The 17,263-nt window shown below is 35.4% G+C and overlaps 1 protein-coding gene across 1 annotated transcript in view; it reads right to left on the bottom strand.

Moving 5' to 3' along the window:
- The window catches only part of DCC (DCC netrin 1 receptor), a 1,194,095-nt gene that overhangs the window by 602,183 nt on the left and 574,649 nt on the right, over positions 1-17,263 (bottom strand). Inside the window, exons 4-5 of the mRNA XM_055127868.1 lie at positions 4,448-4,598; positions 2,318-2,454 (exon numbers count right to left, since the gene is read on the bottom strand). Coding sequence (XP_054983843.1) covers positions 2,318-2,454; positions 4,448-4,598 — 288 coding nt within the window. The remainder of the gene's footprint in view (positions 1-2,317; positions 2,455-4,447; positions 4,599-17,263) is intronic.

Below are 17,263 nucleotides of genomic sequence, written 5' to 3'. Positions count from 1 at the left end.
TAGGGCATGCTTTCAAGGCAGGCATGGGCGATCATTGGGAAAATTCAAAATAATGGTGTGGGTAAAGTGTAAGGTGGTGGGATTCATGTTGGAATATTGAATGCAATAAATTATTGAGAATAATTTTATAAAAATAAAATAAAAAATTTAAGAAAAATAATGTAATATGTTACAGTTGGTCAAAGTTCACTAGAAGTGTGTATAATAGAGGAATCACTAGATAAAAAAATTAAAAAGTTATTCTAGTGACTCATACTACACTACTTATACACAATTGAATGAGGCATGAAGAGATGATGAAATACAACCTGCCAAACTATTAAAATTATTTACCTCAGGGGAATAGAGATGAAAGCCTATAAGAGAAATTTATTAACTTTTTTCTTACTATGTTGGGATAGAATTATACATATAAATAAGTATAGAACTAATTTATATAATTCACAATCAATTATAAGTATCCTTATGAGCCTGGCCAGCTACCAAGAGTAACTCGCCCACACAGCAGAGCCTGGCAAGCTACCCATGGTGTATTCGGTATGCCAAACACAGTAACAACAAGTCTTACAATGGTTCCCGTTCAAGAAAACTGATGAGCAACGGGATGATAGTGATAGTGACAGTGATCTTTATGTATGCACATATATGCATACATTAATATGTAAGTGCTATTCACTTAGTTTGTTCCCCAAAATCAGACTTTATATACTTGGCTTAGATATCAATGATAGCTTACTATCAAATATTTTAAATTAATTTAATATAAAATTTGACTTCGTGAATTCTCATCTAAAAGTTTACTTATGGGCAAGATAAATTCAAGCTTACTCTATAATTGAATTTGCTTTATGATAAATATTATACTCTACAAGAAAATTCTTATTCTCTTGTAAGAAGTCATTCTCTGAATCATTCTGTAAGCCATTATGCATTAATATATTTTGATGTTAAAAATGGGAATGTTCTCTTTTTCTTTGTTTCACCAAAGGACTTCCATATAGAGAAGAATAAATTAAATTGTTACCATTTTAAAGACAGCATATTTAGTTAGAATAATGCTATCTTTAAGACCAAAGAATCAAGATCCTTTGCCTATTCTTAGTATAATATTAATGGTTTGATCAAAGAACAAATAAGTCCAATGCCTAACACATCATAAGACTTATTAGCCCGTCTGTGATGAAAGCTTTTTCTGAATAAACTTTCAAGTCTAAAAGCAAAATGAATCACATTATAGTACTATAATGTAAGATAGCAGATAGAATCAGTGTATCATGCCTCTTCTTTTCTGAAGAATAACTTTTAAAGACCCTATTACTTCTCTGGATTCTTTAAAAGGCAAAAATATTTATTACAGAGAGAAAAAAATGGGTGGTAAGCATTTTTTGTTGTTGTTCCAGGAAAGAAGCAATGGAAATACAAATATTTAGACATTTTCACCAAACTGCATAATTCTAATAAAATTAGCTAAAGGAAATCTGAATACAACAATAAATAGGAGTTTGTTAGAATATATATTACAATTAAAATCATTGATTTGAAGTGATACCAGGTGACCATACCTTTAAAAAAATGAACCCATAGATATTCCTTAAATTTCTTAAATTAGATTCTTGCTATAAAATGTTGTCTCAAATTTACTTGGCATTAAGGATTTTCATTCAGGCCAGAGGAATAGTATCAAGGTTAAGGCCCTTGTCATACACACAGCTGATGTAGGTTTGATTTCTGGCACCAAATATGGTTCGCTGAGGCCCTCCAGGAGCGATCACTAAATACCTAAGTACGGTGCCAGAAAGGAGGGAAAGAGCAATCTCTGGGCATAGCTGAATGTGGCCCCCAAATCAAAATCAAAAAGTGATTTACATTCAACATAATACCTGCTGTATAAAGTCCGAATTAACAAAATTAATTTATACAATCATGTCAGGGAAGCTATCATCCTAAAGGATATCTGACTTCCTTCCACCAAAGCACACTTTCTTTTTGCAGAATTTCTTAATTTACTTTCACAATAATTTTAAAACCTCTCATTTGTTACTGAACTTATTTGAAATAGTTATATCAGTAGGTTTCATTTTTGCCACCATAATAGACTAGAACAATGCCTCTAGTGTTTAGTCAATGAACAATCAAACATTTCAGTTAATCCCTCTGTTAATTCATTCAAGCAGAGCAATCCTATGTATGAAATACTGGTATTTGCAAAGATTGCTAAATACATAGGGACCACTTTAGCAGTAAGCGTTGAAAATGTATGTTATTGTGACATATTTTGAGGAATACAACACAAATTTATTTCAAGTCATTAACTTACCCAACACTGTAAGCTCTGCGGAGGCACTGATATTCTCATTTTTATATGTGACAACACAAGTGTAAGTTCCGCTGTCATCATCTGTCACATTGGAGATAAGCAAGTTGCTTCCACCCAGTAAAGAATACTTTTTGGACCTATGAAACATAGGAATATAAAATTGAGGAAATATATTAACATGAATGTATATTGAAAAATAGATAAAGAGGTTTAATAAATTCACTAAAATTCAAAGTATAAATCAGAAAAGAAAGTTTTTTTTTATTATGGAGAATTAATAGCATTCCATTCATTCATCAAAAAAATATACTCAAGGCAAAGCACTCCCATTAGAAGGCTTTATGCAGTGATCAGAAATAAGAAGCTGATTAAACGTGGAATGAATAGTTATGAAAATATATACCGATAGATAAAACTTCAAAATGGCTGGTAAGGCTCCCCAAAAGGGCAATGGAAGGTTTCAGGGGTGCTGTAATGAACCTTGGATGCAAATGAGGAATACTTTTTGTTTGCTTAAAGAAGATAGATTTACAGGGGTATGGTACTTTTTCCTGAAAGAGGAGTGATAGGCCAAGGAAGTTAGGGAACCTCTGTTATAGACAGCCAAATCTAATTCTCTCATTTTAGGTATGACTATCACGAGGCCCAGATAATTGGTTCCCCACAGTAGAAGTCAAGTCCCGTGTCCTGACATTCAATTTAGTAATCTCTGCACAAAGCCCCATTTAGCATTTTTATCATAATACCTGGCTGTATTCAGAAAACATATCTTGGAAAATTCAAGCTGCAAACAGATTCCATGCATGTTTTCAATACAATTTTCATAAGTATTGTGACACTACGCACACACATTGCTATATTAGTAAACCTTTACGGCAGATGTAATTTAAAGATGAACTTATTGTCTGTGAATATATTTGATTATAGGATATAAATGTAATTACAAAGAGCATACCAGTATTCAAAATCAATAAAACTAATTTCTTAAGTGAGATCCATTTCATCAGTATTTCAGTCTCAATGTTCTATTCTATGAGTTAATTTTCTAACTGTGCTTTAATATTAATGTCCCATAAATTTAATCCAGGAGACCTCCCTCTTATTTAATCTAACATATTTTTATAGCTGGAATAGTGAGAGAAATAGAATTGCGGCGTTGAATAAATGATTGGGGAATCAGAGTGATAGTACAGTGGGTAGGGCCCTTGCCTTGCAAATTGCTACCTTGGGTTCAATCTCTAACACCACTTACGTTACCCCCACTCAGAGTGATCCTGGAGGACAGAGCAAGGAGTAAGCTCTGAACAATGCTGGTTGTGGCCCCCAAATAAACAAAAAACTGCATGGGGGTTGAAGAGATGACATCGGATGTAAGGCACTTGACCTTGCATGCAGCTGTGGTGACTATGACCTGAGTCGAAGTACTCAGCTCTACATGCTGTCCCTTGAGTGCTGCCAAGGGTTATTTCTGAGTACAGAGTCAGGAGCAACTCCTGCACATTACCAGGTATGTCGAAATTGCCCCCCAGTCCATAAATAATAATAATAATTTTTTAAAACTGCATAAGCTATATCACAACATATTACATATTGGAAGTGAGAAATTTGAGGTTTATTTTTTGGGGGGGAGGTTACACCCAATGATGTACAGGGGTTACTCCTGTCTCATGCACTCAGGAATTACTCCTGGCGGTGCTCAGAGGATTATTTGAGATGCTGGAAATTGAATCTGGGTCAGCTGAGTGCAAGGCAAAGACCCTACCCACTGTGCTATCACTACAATCCCCAAATTGAGGTTTCTTAAGAAACATTTTACTAGCTACAAAAAATCTATAGGATGAGACCTCCCAATGTACTTTTTGGCTACTTCCAGGGCAGTATCATCTTAATAGTGACTCAGGATTCATAAATTTCTTTTGGAGAATGATTTCATGTATTTTGATTTTTAATCTTTTAATCACTCCTTAAGTTCAGTGGGAAAATGTCTCTTATATACTATATACTGGGTAAACATTCAGTTACTGTGAAATATCTTCTAGCTATTAATGCCAAAATGGAATAGATATTAATGTCGAAGTGAAAAACGATAAATAAGAACACATACTTGACAAAAGTGTACATTCATAATACCTGAGTTGGATGACCTCCTCCCCACGAATCCAGGTAAAATATGGAGGAGGATAGCCAGAAACACAACACTCCAATACAGCATCTTTTCCTTCGATCGCCACAACATTGGATGGTCTTTGCAGAAAATACAGCTGCCTATGCAGTCCTGGATCTGTGCAAAGAAAACACATAATCACATCTTTTATCCAAAAAGATAGGAGTGCACAAAGATAACTGATATAAGCATGAGAATCTTACTGTAACAGAACATGGATAAACAGCTACATAGTATTCCATTGTGTAGATGTAGCATAGTTTCTTTAACCAGTCTTCTGTTCTAAGACACTTGGCTTATTTTCAGATTCTGACTATTGTGAATAGTGCTGCAATTAACATATAAGCACAGCTGGCATTTCTGCTGAGTATTTTTGGGTATATTCTTCTACATACAATAGCACAGCAGGTAAGGTGTTTACCTTGCATGTGGCCAACCCAAGTTCGATTCCTTAATTCCTCTTGGAGAGCCCAGCAAGTTACCAAGAGTATCCTGCCCACATGGCATAGCCTGGCAACCTACTTGTGGCATATTTGATATGCCAAAAACATAACAACAATCTCAGAATGGAGATGTTACTGGTGCCCACTCGAGCAAATCGATGAACAATGGGACGACAGTGCTATGACAGTGCTGCAGTTCATATTCCCAGAAGTGGTATCGCTGAGTTGTATGGAAGTTCAATTTCTAGCAACTTGAGTAATGCCCATTATTGTTCTCCCAAAGGCTGGACCATTCGGCATTCCCACTAACAATAAAGGAGAATTCCTTTCTCCATACATCTGCACCAGCACTAGTTGTTCTTGTTATTTTTTTCAAAATTTATTCTTTTATTGAATCACCATGTGGAAAGTTACAAAGCTTTCAGGTTTAAGTCTCAGTTATACAATGCTCGAACACCCATCCCTTCACCAGTGCACATATTCCACCACCAAGAATCACATGTTCTTGTTATTTTTGATGTGTGCCAGTCTTTGTGGTGTGAGATGGTATTGCACTGTTGTTTTGATTTGCATTTTCTTGATGATTAGCAATGTAGAGGATTTTTTTTATGAGTCTTTTGGTCATTTGTATTTCTTCTTTGATGAAGTGTCTATTCATCCCTTCTCCCCATTTTTGATGGGGTCACGTCTTTTTTTTCTTGTTAAGTTCTACCAATGCCTTTTGTATCAAATGATCCATCCATTCACTTATAAATGGATGGACATGGAGAGTATAATGCTGAGTGAAATGATTCAGAAAGAGAGGGACAGACATAGAATGATTGCACTCATTTGTGGTTTATTTTATTTTATTTTTTAATTTTTTTAAATTTATCTTATTCTTTAATTAGTGAGTCACCATGAGGGTACACATACAGATTCACACATTTTCAAGCTTGTTTTTCCATCATACAATGTTCGCAAACACATCCCTCCACCAGTGCCCATTCTCCACCACCAATAAACCCAGAATCCCTCTCACCCCCCAACCCCATCTCCCGCCCACCCCACCATGCCTCTGTGGCAAGGTATTCCCTTTTGATCTCTCTCTCTCCAATTGGGTGTTGTGGTTTGCAATAGGGGCATTGAGTCATTTGTGGTTTTTTTTTTAAAAAAAAACTAATATGAAACTAATGCCCAAGGACAATATAAACAATGGCAGGAGGTCTGGCTCATGGTTGGAAGCTTGCTTCAAGTACTGGGGGGAAAGGCAGTTGGGATAGAGAAAGAATCACTATGGCAATGATAGTTGGAAATGATCGGTCTGGATTAGAACTGCAGGATCTGTATGGCAAACCATAATGCCCAAAAGGAGAGAGAGAGAGAGAGAGAGAGAGAGAGAGAGAGAGAGAGAGAGAGAAGAAAACTACCTGACATAGAGACAGGCTGGGGGTGTGGAGGTGGCAGGAGGGAAAGTGGGTATACAGTGGTGGAGTTGTGGGTGTTGGACCACTGTACCACTAAAACCTGATCATGAACAGCTTTGTAACTATGTATCTCAGAGTTACTTAATAAAAATAAATAAATAACATGAGAAAAGCACAGATAGAAAGAGTAAATGAAAATATGCCTTTTAAACACAAGGCCCCCAAATAATTTTTCAACCCTCAATTTCTAAAATTAAGTAGTATAATAGTATTAGATGTCAGTGGCAGCATGGTATATGGCAGATGGTGAAAACACGAGTGTAGAAGTCATTCCTGTTGGCTAGTCTCATTAAGTAACAAAATACACTAATCGAGTTCCCCCACTTTCCTTTTCCTTCTTTTTTTCTTTGAAGGCCACACCCAGTGATGCTCAGGGCTTAGTCTTGGCACTTTGCTCAGGGTTTGTTCCTGGTGGTGCTTGGGAGGTTGCAGGGATTGAACCCACAGTATGGGATGCTGGAGACTGAACCCAGGTCAACCATGTGCAAAGTAAGCACTCTATTCACTGTACTTCACTCCCATCCCCCTACTTTTCAGAAGTTCACTTCAGACTATTGATTTCACTCTTACATAAGGCTACATTATTGTCTGTATGTCTTCTTCGCGAAGCAGAAGGAATCCAGAGGAGTTTTGTTCGTGTGACAGCAAGCAAAAGCAAGCACGGCATCAGCATTTGTTTTGCAGCTGCTGCTCTAGTGCAAATCCAGACTGATGAGAAAGGAATAGCCCGACCCCATTTTTCAGACTCCTTTATATAGATGACATGGTATTGTATTACTTTGGCTCTTACAGGATGTTGGTGTTATTTTAAGCTTTATGTTTCATTTAGTTGGTTATTGGGGGATTCAGTGATTAATTTTTTTCCATCTAAGTAAATATCAATTGCTTCTTTGCTTTTATGTCATTTTTATTTTTGTAAGTTTAAGAGCTCCAGTTATCTTTGAGATAGTGGGGTAAATCTGCATTACCTGAAACATTTTTAAGTGTTATCCAAAATGTTACTGCAAACTCATTATTATATTTGGCTTGCCTGCCATTACCATCTTTACTATTTTCTGCAGCTTTGCTGCTTCTGCAGCTAACTTGATTATATAAACCAGTAGCAATTCTTTTAAGTAACATATCAACGAGTGGAATATAAACTAGTAGTATAGAGAGCAAGTATCTATTCTCTCCAAAAAGGAAATAACACTAAAGTTAACTTGGTTAATTTATTATTCTTTTGGGCTTCCCAAGCACAGGGTAGGGGGTAAGCAACCACTTTGGGTGATACTTGATAAACTAAATAAATGATTTAATATTTGATCCCTGTGATACAGTTGAGGGTTCTGGAGATTACAGAGCCATCAGACATAGCTCTGTTCGGACTTAAGGCCTCCAGGTCACACCCAGTGGCGGGGGAGGGGACAGTAGGTGCCAATGCTCCAACTTGGGGTCCTTGTACATGCATCAGCTATGTACCTGACAATGGAGTTAAATTCTATCCCTAAGATAGTTTTTGTGAAAGTGAAAAAACAGATTCTAATGTTTTTAAGCTTACTTAGATCTCTTTTTTGAAGAAAAATAAATAAATAAGAATTCATAATAAATTTGAGCCTTGAGCTGAGACTGAGTAACTGAGGAGAGCTAGCACTTTTCTACTTCAAAGCATTTTCTAGCTATACATGTGTGGTCTAGTATTTATTTTTCTAGCAGTTGACTAAACCAGTATCTTACTGAGCCTGAACATTCATTCCATTAAAAACTACAAGTCAGAGCTATCGAGCTAGAGTGCTGGTGAAGGCACTTGCTTTGCATGTGCTGGGCTTGGCGTGATCCCTGGCACTGCTTAGAATTTCTTGATTTCCACAAAAAGCAAACCCTGAGAACAGAGCAGGGGTTAAATCAGGTGTAGTCCCCAAACTAAAACAAATCTACAAGTCATTGGCTCCAACCCAACTTTCCTATGACTATACCACATGAAATAAACAAAATGTCAAAAAGATTCCAAGCATAAGATTCAATGCTGTCAAGAAATAGATCTGTGAGTGTGAACAACTTTTCTGCCATCTCCCATATAAATTTCATTTCTAATCAACAGTCTTGATTCAGTTGGCTTGGAGGAAACCTTTTCAGCCCATGGGTGTGTCCAGTGGTCTAACCTACTAAATATCTATCACCCAGTGTCATTTATTTAAAATAAAATGCAGGGCATGGAGTAATAGTACAGCAGGTAGGGCATTTGCCTTGCACGCAGCCGACCCAGGTTCGATTCCCAGCCACCCATATGGTCCCCCGAGCACCGCCAGGAGTAATTCCTGAGTGTAGAGCCAGGAGTAACCCCTGAGCATTGCTGGGTGTGACCCAAAAGGCAAAAATAAAATAGAATAAAATAAAATAAAATAAAATAAATTGCAATTTTACATTAAAATTCACACCCCTGTATGAAGGCTTGATTCAGGCTAACTTCATCTTAATGTAATATCATGTAACTTGTCCATTTGGAAACAAAAAAAATTGAAACTAAAAAATGTGAGGCAATAAAAAAATCTTGCAACCTAGAATTTGGACGAATGGAGAAGTGCCGAGGGAGTTTATATTCAATGGTTTCACACACTGTGGGATGTGGGTGATCAGAGAGGGAGGGTAGTGACAGGAGAACTGCATCAGGTTGACATTGTTAATCTTCTTTATCCTGCTGCAACTTCACACTGGCACACCACAGATTAATAGAACACCAATTCTCCAGTTACTAGTTGAGAGAGTAATTGTCATCTAAAATAATCTTTGTGTGGAGAAAGAGATTCACACTTTTTCAGTCTTCTCACATCTGCTTCTGGTTGTTACAGCAACAAAAAGTAAATATTCTTCACAATGAAAATATTGAACAACTTTTCAAAATGTGCTAATCCTTATTAAGCCAAACCAATATTGTAAAAGAAAAAAATAGTCCCCAAACTTCAAAATAGCTGACGGTTTGTTTAATTTCCTTTATAGAAGTAATTTTTCAAATAAAATTGAATTGATTTGGGGGTGAGACAACTCAACAGGCCAAGCACATGCTGTGCATGTGGGTGATCTTGGTTCTATTCCCAGGACCACGTAGTCTGCTGGGCATTGCTAGGAGTGACACTTGAGCACAGAGCCAGGAGGAGCCCCCCAAGCAACACTGGGTGGGATAAAAAATTAAAAGAGAAAAAGAAATGATTTGAAGTATATTATTTTTTTAAATAAATTTACTGAAATGGACAGGTCCTAAAAATATGCACTGGTAAGCGCTCCCTTTATAATGGATGTCTATCTAAATGTTTTGTTTCTACCAACTATTCCTCAATGCTAGTGTTTTAGTTACATACAATAAATGTGCCACATAAAAATAGTAGTATTTATGACAAAGCTCTGGGAGGTGTGCATTAGAAATTTTATGTCATGGATTTGTTGACCAAATAGCAACTGAACTGTACTAAAATTGGTAATTACTAATAAAAGGCATTTTTTCCTACTGTGGGAACACTGACCCATATAAGAACTACCTAGCTAATAGCATAAGACATTTTCTGATTAATTAACATTAACTAATTAATAACATTAAAAACATTAACTAATTAATAACAAATAGTTACTCATGTAAAATGGCATCAGAATACCAATTTATAATGTTTTAATTAATAAATTATGATAAGAATACACCTGGTCACTCTGTTTTTATTCTCTAGACTAGACATAGGTGTCATATATGTGGTCTTCACATATGTGTATTTAAAAATAAAAGTGGAATGATAATGTGAGTGTGGATTATTTGGACAAGAGCTTTAAAATTAAATAAGTTAAAACAGTTTTGATGTTGGAATTTCACAGTAAAAAAAGCCAACCTATTCACATTATTTCATGGAATAAAATGCAAGAAAGTACATTTCTTTTTTCTTTTAAGTTGGTTACAAATAGTCATCATTTCCTTCAACTAAAACCCAGTTTAGCCTTTTCTTGTCAGGAGATTTTGTGAACCAGATTCTCTGGTCAGATCTCATCGTCATACTGGTGGTGATATAGCTAATCCCCCTCAGAAAGCAGAAGGGTTGTAGGAAAATAGAGAAAAGGGAATAGTCATTAGAGTGATAGTGATCTCTGTATATGCGTAAGACCTAACAGAAACCATAATCTCTTGGCTTTTTCATTTCTTTTCCCTTATTTTCTTTTTGTTTCATATCCTTTTCATTCTTTTATTTTTGAACTGTTTTAAAAGAAACTTTGTCCTATTCTAGCTCAATCTGTTATCTGCAGAAAAATATGTTAAACGATCTACAATCATTTGTTCAAAGAAAGAAAGGCACTCCATCTCCCAGTTCACTGTTGATGGGAATGTCATCCGATTCAGCCCTGATAGAAAACAGTATAGAGATCTCAAAAAATTATGAATTGCATTTCCATATGATCTAGCACTTCCACTTCTTGGCATCCACCCAAGGCCCAAAATGTTATACCGAAATGATAGTTTTACTCCTATTTTTACTACAACATGATGGAAATAACCCAATGTATGAGAATGAGATATGGAAACAACCCAACAAACAGACAAATGGGTAAAAAAACCTGCATTATACATACACAATAGAATATTTCTCAGCAATGAGAAAAATGTACTACAACATGAATGGAACTAGGGGGCATGCTGAATCAGAAAGGGAGGACAAACACAGAGATGTATCTCTTCTGTGGACTATAAAGAAGCTTAATAAGGAAACTGCAATTGGATAATAGTAACAGACACTGGGAATTAGACTAAAGAAAAGAGTTTGCTAGGGTTCAGTGGTTGGAAGACTCTTTAAGACTTTGATGTAGGGTTACTAAAACTCTAGGGGTAGTTGTGGTATTAGTACATATTATGCAAAAATTCTATTATTTGTTAACATATTGGAAGTCATGGTATCTAAACACACATTGAAAGAAAATAAGAAGTAAGTGGACAGTGGATGTCAAGCTTGTTGTCATCTTAAAATTAGAAAGGACCCACAGCAAGTTGTTCATGTAGTTGTTCATGTTCACTTGTATCTATAAGTGGTATCATAGTAAAAAATGGTAATTTACAAAATATTTAAACATGTATTCATAGCTTCTCCAAAAACACCTACTACTAAAGTCATAGTTTTCTAAAATAAATCTGTATAAAGAATGACAGTATTTGCAGTCTTGTAAAATTTTAATAAGTTGCTTAGTAAAAGATAGTTATATGGTGTTACTATTTTCTGCATTCACTGTTTTATTATAAATTAATTTGATTAGGCTATATAAAAGTAATCCAACTACATATAGATGCATAGTTGGAGAGTTTTTTGTTTGATTAGCCTTTTCAGATAACAGTAAATTTTATTCTTTATTACAACACCTAAACTCAATAACTAGTTTCTTTAAAGTTGTTGCAATGTGTAATCTGACACCATAGCAATGATTACTTTGTGCAATGTTATGTGAAATTTCTTGATCTATCTACATTTTAAAATAGATTTTACCCAGGAATGAATATGTCATATCAGTCAAATATCATCTTGAAAGGCACACTGAATCAGATAGATCTTCCAAATGTTGACACATTTCATTATACAGAATCTAAAAATCTCATTTGTCACTATTGCCACCAATCCCCTCACAAAGGTCTTTAAATGTTGTGTCGCTGTCAAATATTCGCTGGTGGATATAAGTTCTCCAAATTTCTAATTTTAATTTAAAAGCCTGAATTTTTTCCTTGGCAACAAATTCTATTTTTATTGTAGTGATAGTATCACTTCTTTCATTTTTGAGAAAAATTTGTCTAGATGTAGACCAACCCCCATAGCTATAGTTTTTTTGCTGTTTGTACTTTTGAGTAAAAGTTATGAATAAAATACCCTGTTAATTCTACATGAAATGCAAATTATCATAAAAGTGATCCAGAACCATTGTGTTTACCACTCTAAAACTATTGTACTTTGAAACACGTCATGCATAATTCCTTCTTTGACATGCAGGCTATTAATGGATATATTTAAGAATTAGAATATAATAAATTAATAATTTTACTACCTCATTGGAGCCATTTTTGAGTCATGGTTAAAAAGTATATTCATATTGTCATTAAAATGTTTGACTTCATAGATCACCTGAAAGGATCTCAAGAACCACCTTGTGTATCAAGATGGGCAAAGGCTATAACAGCACATACATACTTCACATGCATGTGACCTGAATTCAATCCCTGACACTGACAATTAAAGAAGCAGCATAAATGGTGAATATCTACACATTGAGAACTGTTGAAGATACAGTCTCAACAAATTGTCCATTCTTCGGACATTCAAAAAGCCTACTTTCTCTTCATATGAAAATAGTTTTTCATCTTCCAAACAGGAAAGGCATACCTCCTATTCTTCCTCATTCTCTTTCTCCTCATTCTCTGTATTTAACATTTGTGACACTTAAATATTCCCTCTGACTTTCAGTGATAAATTATTAAAATCCAGAAGCATGTTGGATCACATGAAGTCACATTCACCCTAAAATTTCGCATATTCCAAAAAAAGATTTAACTATCTGCATAGCCTATTCCCCAAAGACACATGGGAAGTCACATTAAGAAAACTTGAGAGAATATTTTTTGTTTAAAATCATTTCAAAAAAATTAATAATAGCTACCAGAGATTAAATTCACCAGCTGAATTTAGTCCTTGAGGGTGGCTGGAAGCTTTATTTCATTCTTTGTGTTCAGAGACTTTCCCAAACTCCTTGGGGCCATATAATTATGCCTTCCCCCAGGACATATGAACAAATAATTATACAAAATATCCCACCTATGATCTACTTCAGACTGAGAAGTAGATTCCATGTAATGGAATGTTCCATGTAACAAGTAATCCCATGTTATTCTAGGACATAACATGGGATTGGTATGCTAGGAAGCCAACTGGATTTTGTGTTCATTCAGTGAAGACAATGACTTTTATTACTTTTAAATGGTGCCATTTTCACAAACTATTCTTTAGGAACCACAACACTGAGCTCACACAAATAAATCTAAGAAAAATGGAGGCAGAAAAAGGTTTAATCATTCTCTATTGTCATTCATGTCAGCAAGGGGGAAAGTTTTTTTTTTCACAAATGTCTTCCTCATATGTAGGATAACATTGGTTTTGTAGGATAGTTGACTACAGAGAGCTTAGGTTTATTGGGTGGAACCCATCACAGTGCTCTTGAAGCACCTCCATTTCTCTGTGTTTATTGGAATGTAGCCTTAAACATTTTAGGATAACATTAATATGTCCTGTTTTCCTTGCCACAGGAAGCTTAGGTTTACCATAGTGCTCCTGAGGCACTTCCATTCCACTTTGTTTATTTGTAAATACTTCCCTATGCTCTATTCTCCAAACAGTCTACCACCTTTTCCCTCCAATCAGACTCTTTTTAACTTGTAAGGTCAAATTCCTCAGAAATCTAGGATTTTATATGCATGAGTGAAATATTGCCTTTCTCCTCTCCTTATGTCTTTTCAAGTTTACTTTAAAGCAATGTCCTTTTTGTATAGACACAGGAAGACAGTTAATATTATGCTCTTGTAACTTGGGAGTTAAGACTCCGAATAATATTCCCTTCTGGGCATCTGCTTTCTTGACTTAAGCCTCAGTTACCCTTAGATCCTAGAACCCCAAAAGCAGGGTCCCGACGAGGGACTGAATGGACCCAGGGCAAACTGTGAGCTATCCTGGCATCGAAATGGGCCAGGCCAAAGTGCCATGATACTCAACTATAAGAGCATGGCCATGGACAAATGCTATCAATATCCAAAAGTAATGTTGAGATTAGGACCCTGCTAGGGATAGGAAAGACTAATCTGGCCTGAGCACTGTAGTCTGAGACCGAGATGACCCCAAGAGAGCAATTCTATAAGCTTAATATATTTCTTACTGTGTCCAAAATGATAAATATTATGAATGTTTATATGTTTGTTGGACAAGGAGAGGAAAAACACACCCAGGGGATTCCACTCTTGGGTGGGTCCTCCTGCAGTATAAGTATCTGCCCTAGAAGAAGCATCTCCTGAGGGAAAGACTTTACCTCTTTACCTCTGTATGACCACACCTATGTGTAATTATTACTCCAACCTCTCATGCTTTAAGATTTAACTAGACTGTAAGAGGGGGCTGGAGGATCCAGACACAGAAGGAGAATGAAGGGGGATCCAGTAAAAGAATAAAGTAGCATGTGGGATGAAGAAACAGGAAGAGAAATCAGTGGAAAATGGAGATGGGAATGAAATAAACTGCAACTGACACCAACCAGCCTAGTCCTTATTCCTTCCTTCACCTACCATCGCGATCTGCCTCCATGGGGTGGGGGAAGCACCCCGAGACTACCAAACGAAGTTGGCAAAGAGAGACACTGCGTGGCCCCCTCATATTTTATTTTTAGTAATTATACACTCATGGTAACCAGTATTTGCTTTTAACTTTTAAGCATCCAGAATGTAAAACCCTTCTTTCTTATTGTACACATTCAAGCTTTCTTTATTAAATTTGAGCCTCAATGGACTATCAAACCCTTCTCAAATTGGAAATGAAAGGCTGCCACAGGCTAAGGTGGGTTATTCTCTTTGATTTCTTTAGAGGCATAAGAGTTACAAATTAATTTAACTTTAAAGGACGTTTCCTCTGTCTGATCCTCCATATCAAACTAGCCTACTGTTCACCTGCTGACTCCTCAGCCTCCCCTCTCTTGTTCTTACAGGAAATTTAGCAGGTGCTGCGCCCCTTGAAATATAAGTTGGTAAGGCAATATGCGCTCTGAGTGAAAAATATCATAAAAATATTTCTTAACATGTGTTTAAAGTACATTTTATTTTTTAAAAAAGCCCAATTCAGACTAATAACAAGAATAAAAATATATTTTAAAAAGCATAAAAACCAAAAGTTGGAGAGATCTGAACTGAAAGTAAGAAGGAAGCCATTTCTTAGGAGCAAGTTTTCATCACACCATGATTCTATTAATTATCCTCTTCATTTACAGTAATTCAGTACTAAAAGTGAAATTCTTACTCTGTAAATATCCCTACATCTGTTCATATTTCCTCTTTTTTCATATACATACACATACTGCTATTTGTAGTTAGAATTTGGAGGAAGAAAGGGGAGTGTCTATTATTATAATTGGCATATGGCCATATCACTTCTGTGTCTCACAGGCAAATTCTGAGTCTATCAGTTGCATTTGGCAGAGCTTTGAAGAAAGGGATTTATCATTTATAGAATTATTTTTAAAAATTTTACAACTGACACTAGAGTTCCAGAAAATAAATGCTACCATGATCATGTGTCAAAGTTAGTTATTAAACCCAGAAATATTTTACATAAATTTATATAAATTCAAAAAATATTTATCATTTAAAAATTAAAAATCTTGTAGGAAAAATAATTGATTTTTTTGTTCTAACACAATCAAGTTTATGTGGTTAATTTTGTATTTTTTCAATGTTGAACCAAAAGTTGTGCCCATAACTACTAAGCATGTACTTTTATGTCTCAAGAATAAACTTATATCAGGAAGGGCCAAAGAAATAAGTTCTGTCAGTCCTATTACTCACTTTTGTGAGTTCAGCATTCACACATTACAGGTTTGTGTTCCACAAATCCTCAGGGAATCCCTCATTTTATAAGCTGAGGCTGACTGACTAATCTTTCATTTCCCTCTCCCTTCCTGCAGTTGCAATGGAAATAGACTTTTGGAAATAGGCAGAGCTTTACTTTTCAAGGAACATTCATTTCTCTATGCCAAGGACTGTCCTGGATATTTTGCTTCTGACCATATATGAAATAATAAACCTTTAAGGAATGGGATTCAAGAGGAGATAGTATGACCAATAACTAACATCAAAAAGAAAATGTACTTGGTGATGAGAAAATCGCTTGTGATATTAGAATGAGAGATATGACAAGAAAAATGTGATATATCCTCCAGTATTCAGCACTTTTTTTTTCTACCTGGGAATCCTGAGTTTAATGATAACACACCAAATAGCTTTAGGAAAAAAATACTTGTTTTCCTAATAATTGAAAAGACAAATAAAACTTGTCTACTTATATTTTCAGTAAGACACTAAAGCTTACTAGCACAGTTTCACACCCCACTTCCCTCAGCATCTGAATAGAATTTCATCACCCCCATGCGAAATAGTACTTGTGTCAATTATGCACATTGGTTTTAAGTTTTTAACTATGGTGGCTAACCTAATATCATATGATTGTCCATTTAAAGAGAAGGCTAGAGTTATCTTTGTGGAGATGGTGTCATGGAATTCAGTCATTTCACTGTTCAGTGAGACATGCTGACTATTCAATAAAAGTTTTTCAATATCCTTCTGGTGTACTTATAACAATATAAGCCAACTAAAAACTTGCTCTTTAAATTAATCTAAAAGTTGGATAACCACAAATTTATGAAACTGATTAGTCACTCCTACATTTCCTCTGGCCATAGTTGTTACATTCCAGAATCTCAATATTAAGAGAAGTATTTAGAAATTCAGCTCCCATGGCAAGGAAAATGAAAGCAAGAATACAGAAATGATGATATCAAAATTAAAAATTTAACATAGTGAAATAAACAGTTAACAACTTAAATAGAAATGGAAAAATTATATTTACCTATAATACCACTGACAAGGGGATAATTATCCAAAGTATATAAAGAACTCACACAATTCAACAACATACAAATAAACAAAAACAAAACAAAGAAAAACAAGCAACACAATGAAAACATGGGCAAACAACCTGAGTATTTCTCCAAAGATCACATATAGAAGACTTGTCCTTCAATAAGTTGTCTTTGCATATGTTCACTGTCACTGTCATCCAGTTGCTCATCGATTTGC

The sequence above is a fragment of the Sorex araneus genome, chromosome 2, assembly GCF_027595985.1.
Source record: "Sorex araneus isolate mSorAra2 chromosome 2, mSorAra2.pri, whole genome shotgun sequence".
In the NCBI taxonomy this organism is placed as follows: Eukaryota; Metazoa; Chordata; class Mammalia; order Eulipotyphla; family Soricidae; genus Sorex; species Sorex araneus.
The sequence above is the reverse complement of the archived record's forward strand: the minus strand, read 5'-3'. Positions and strand labels throughout refer to the sequence as shown.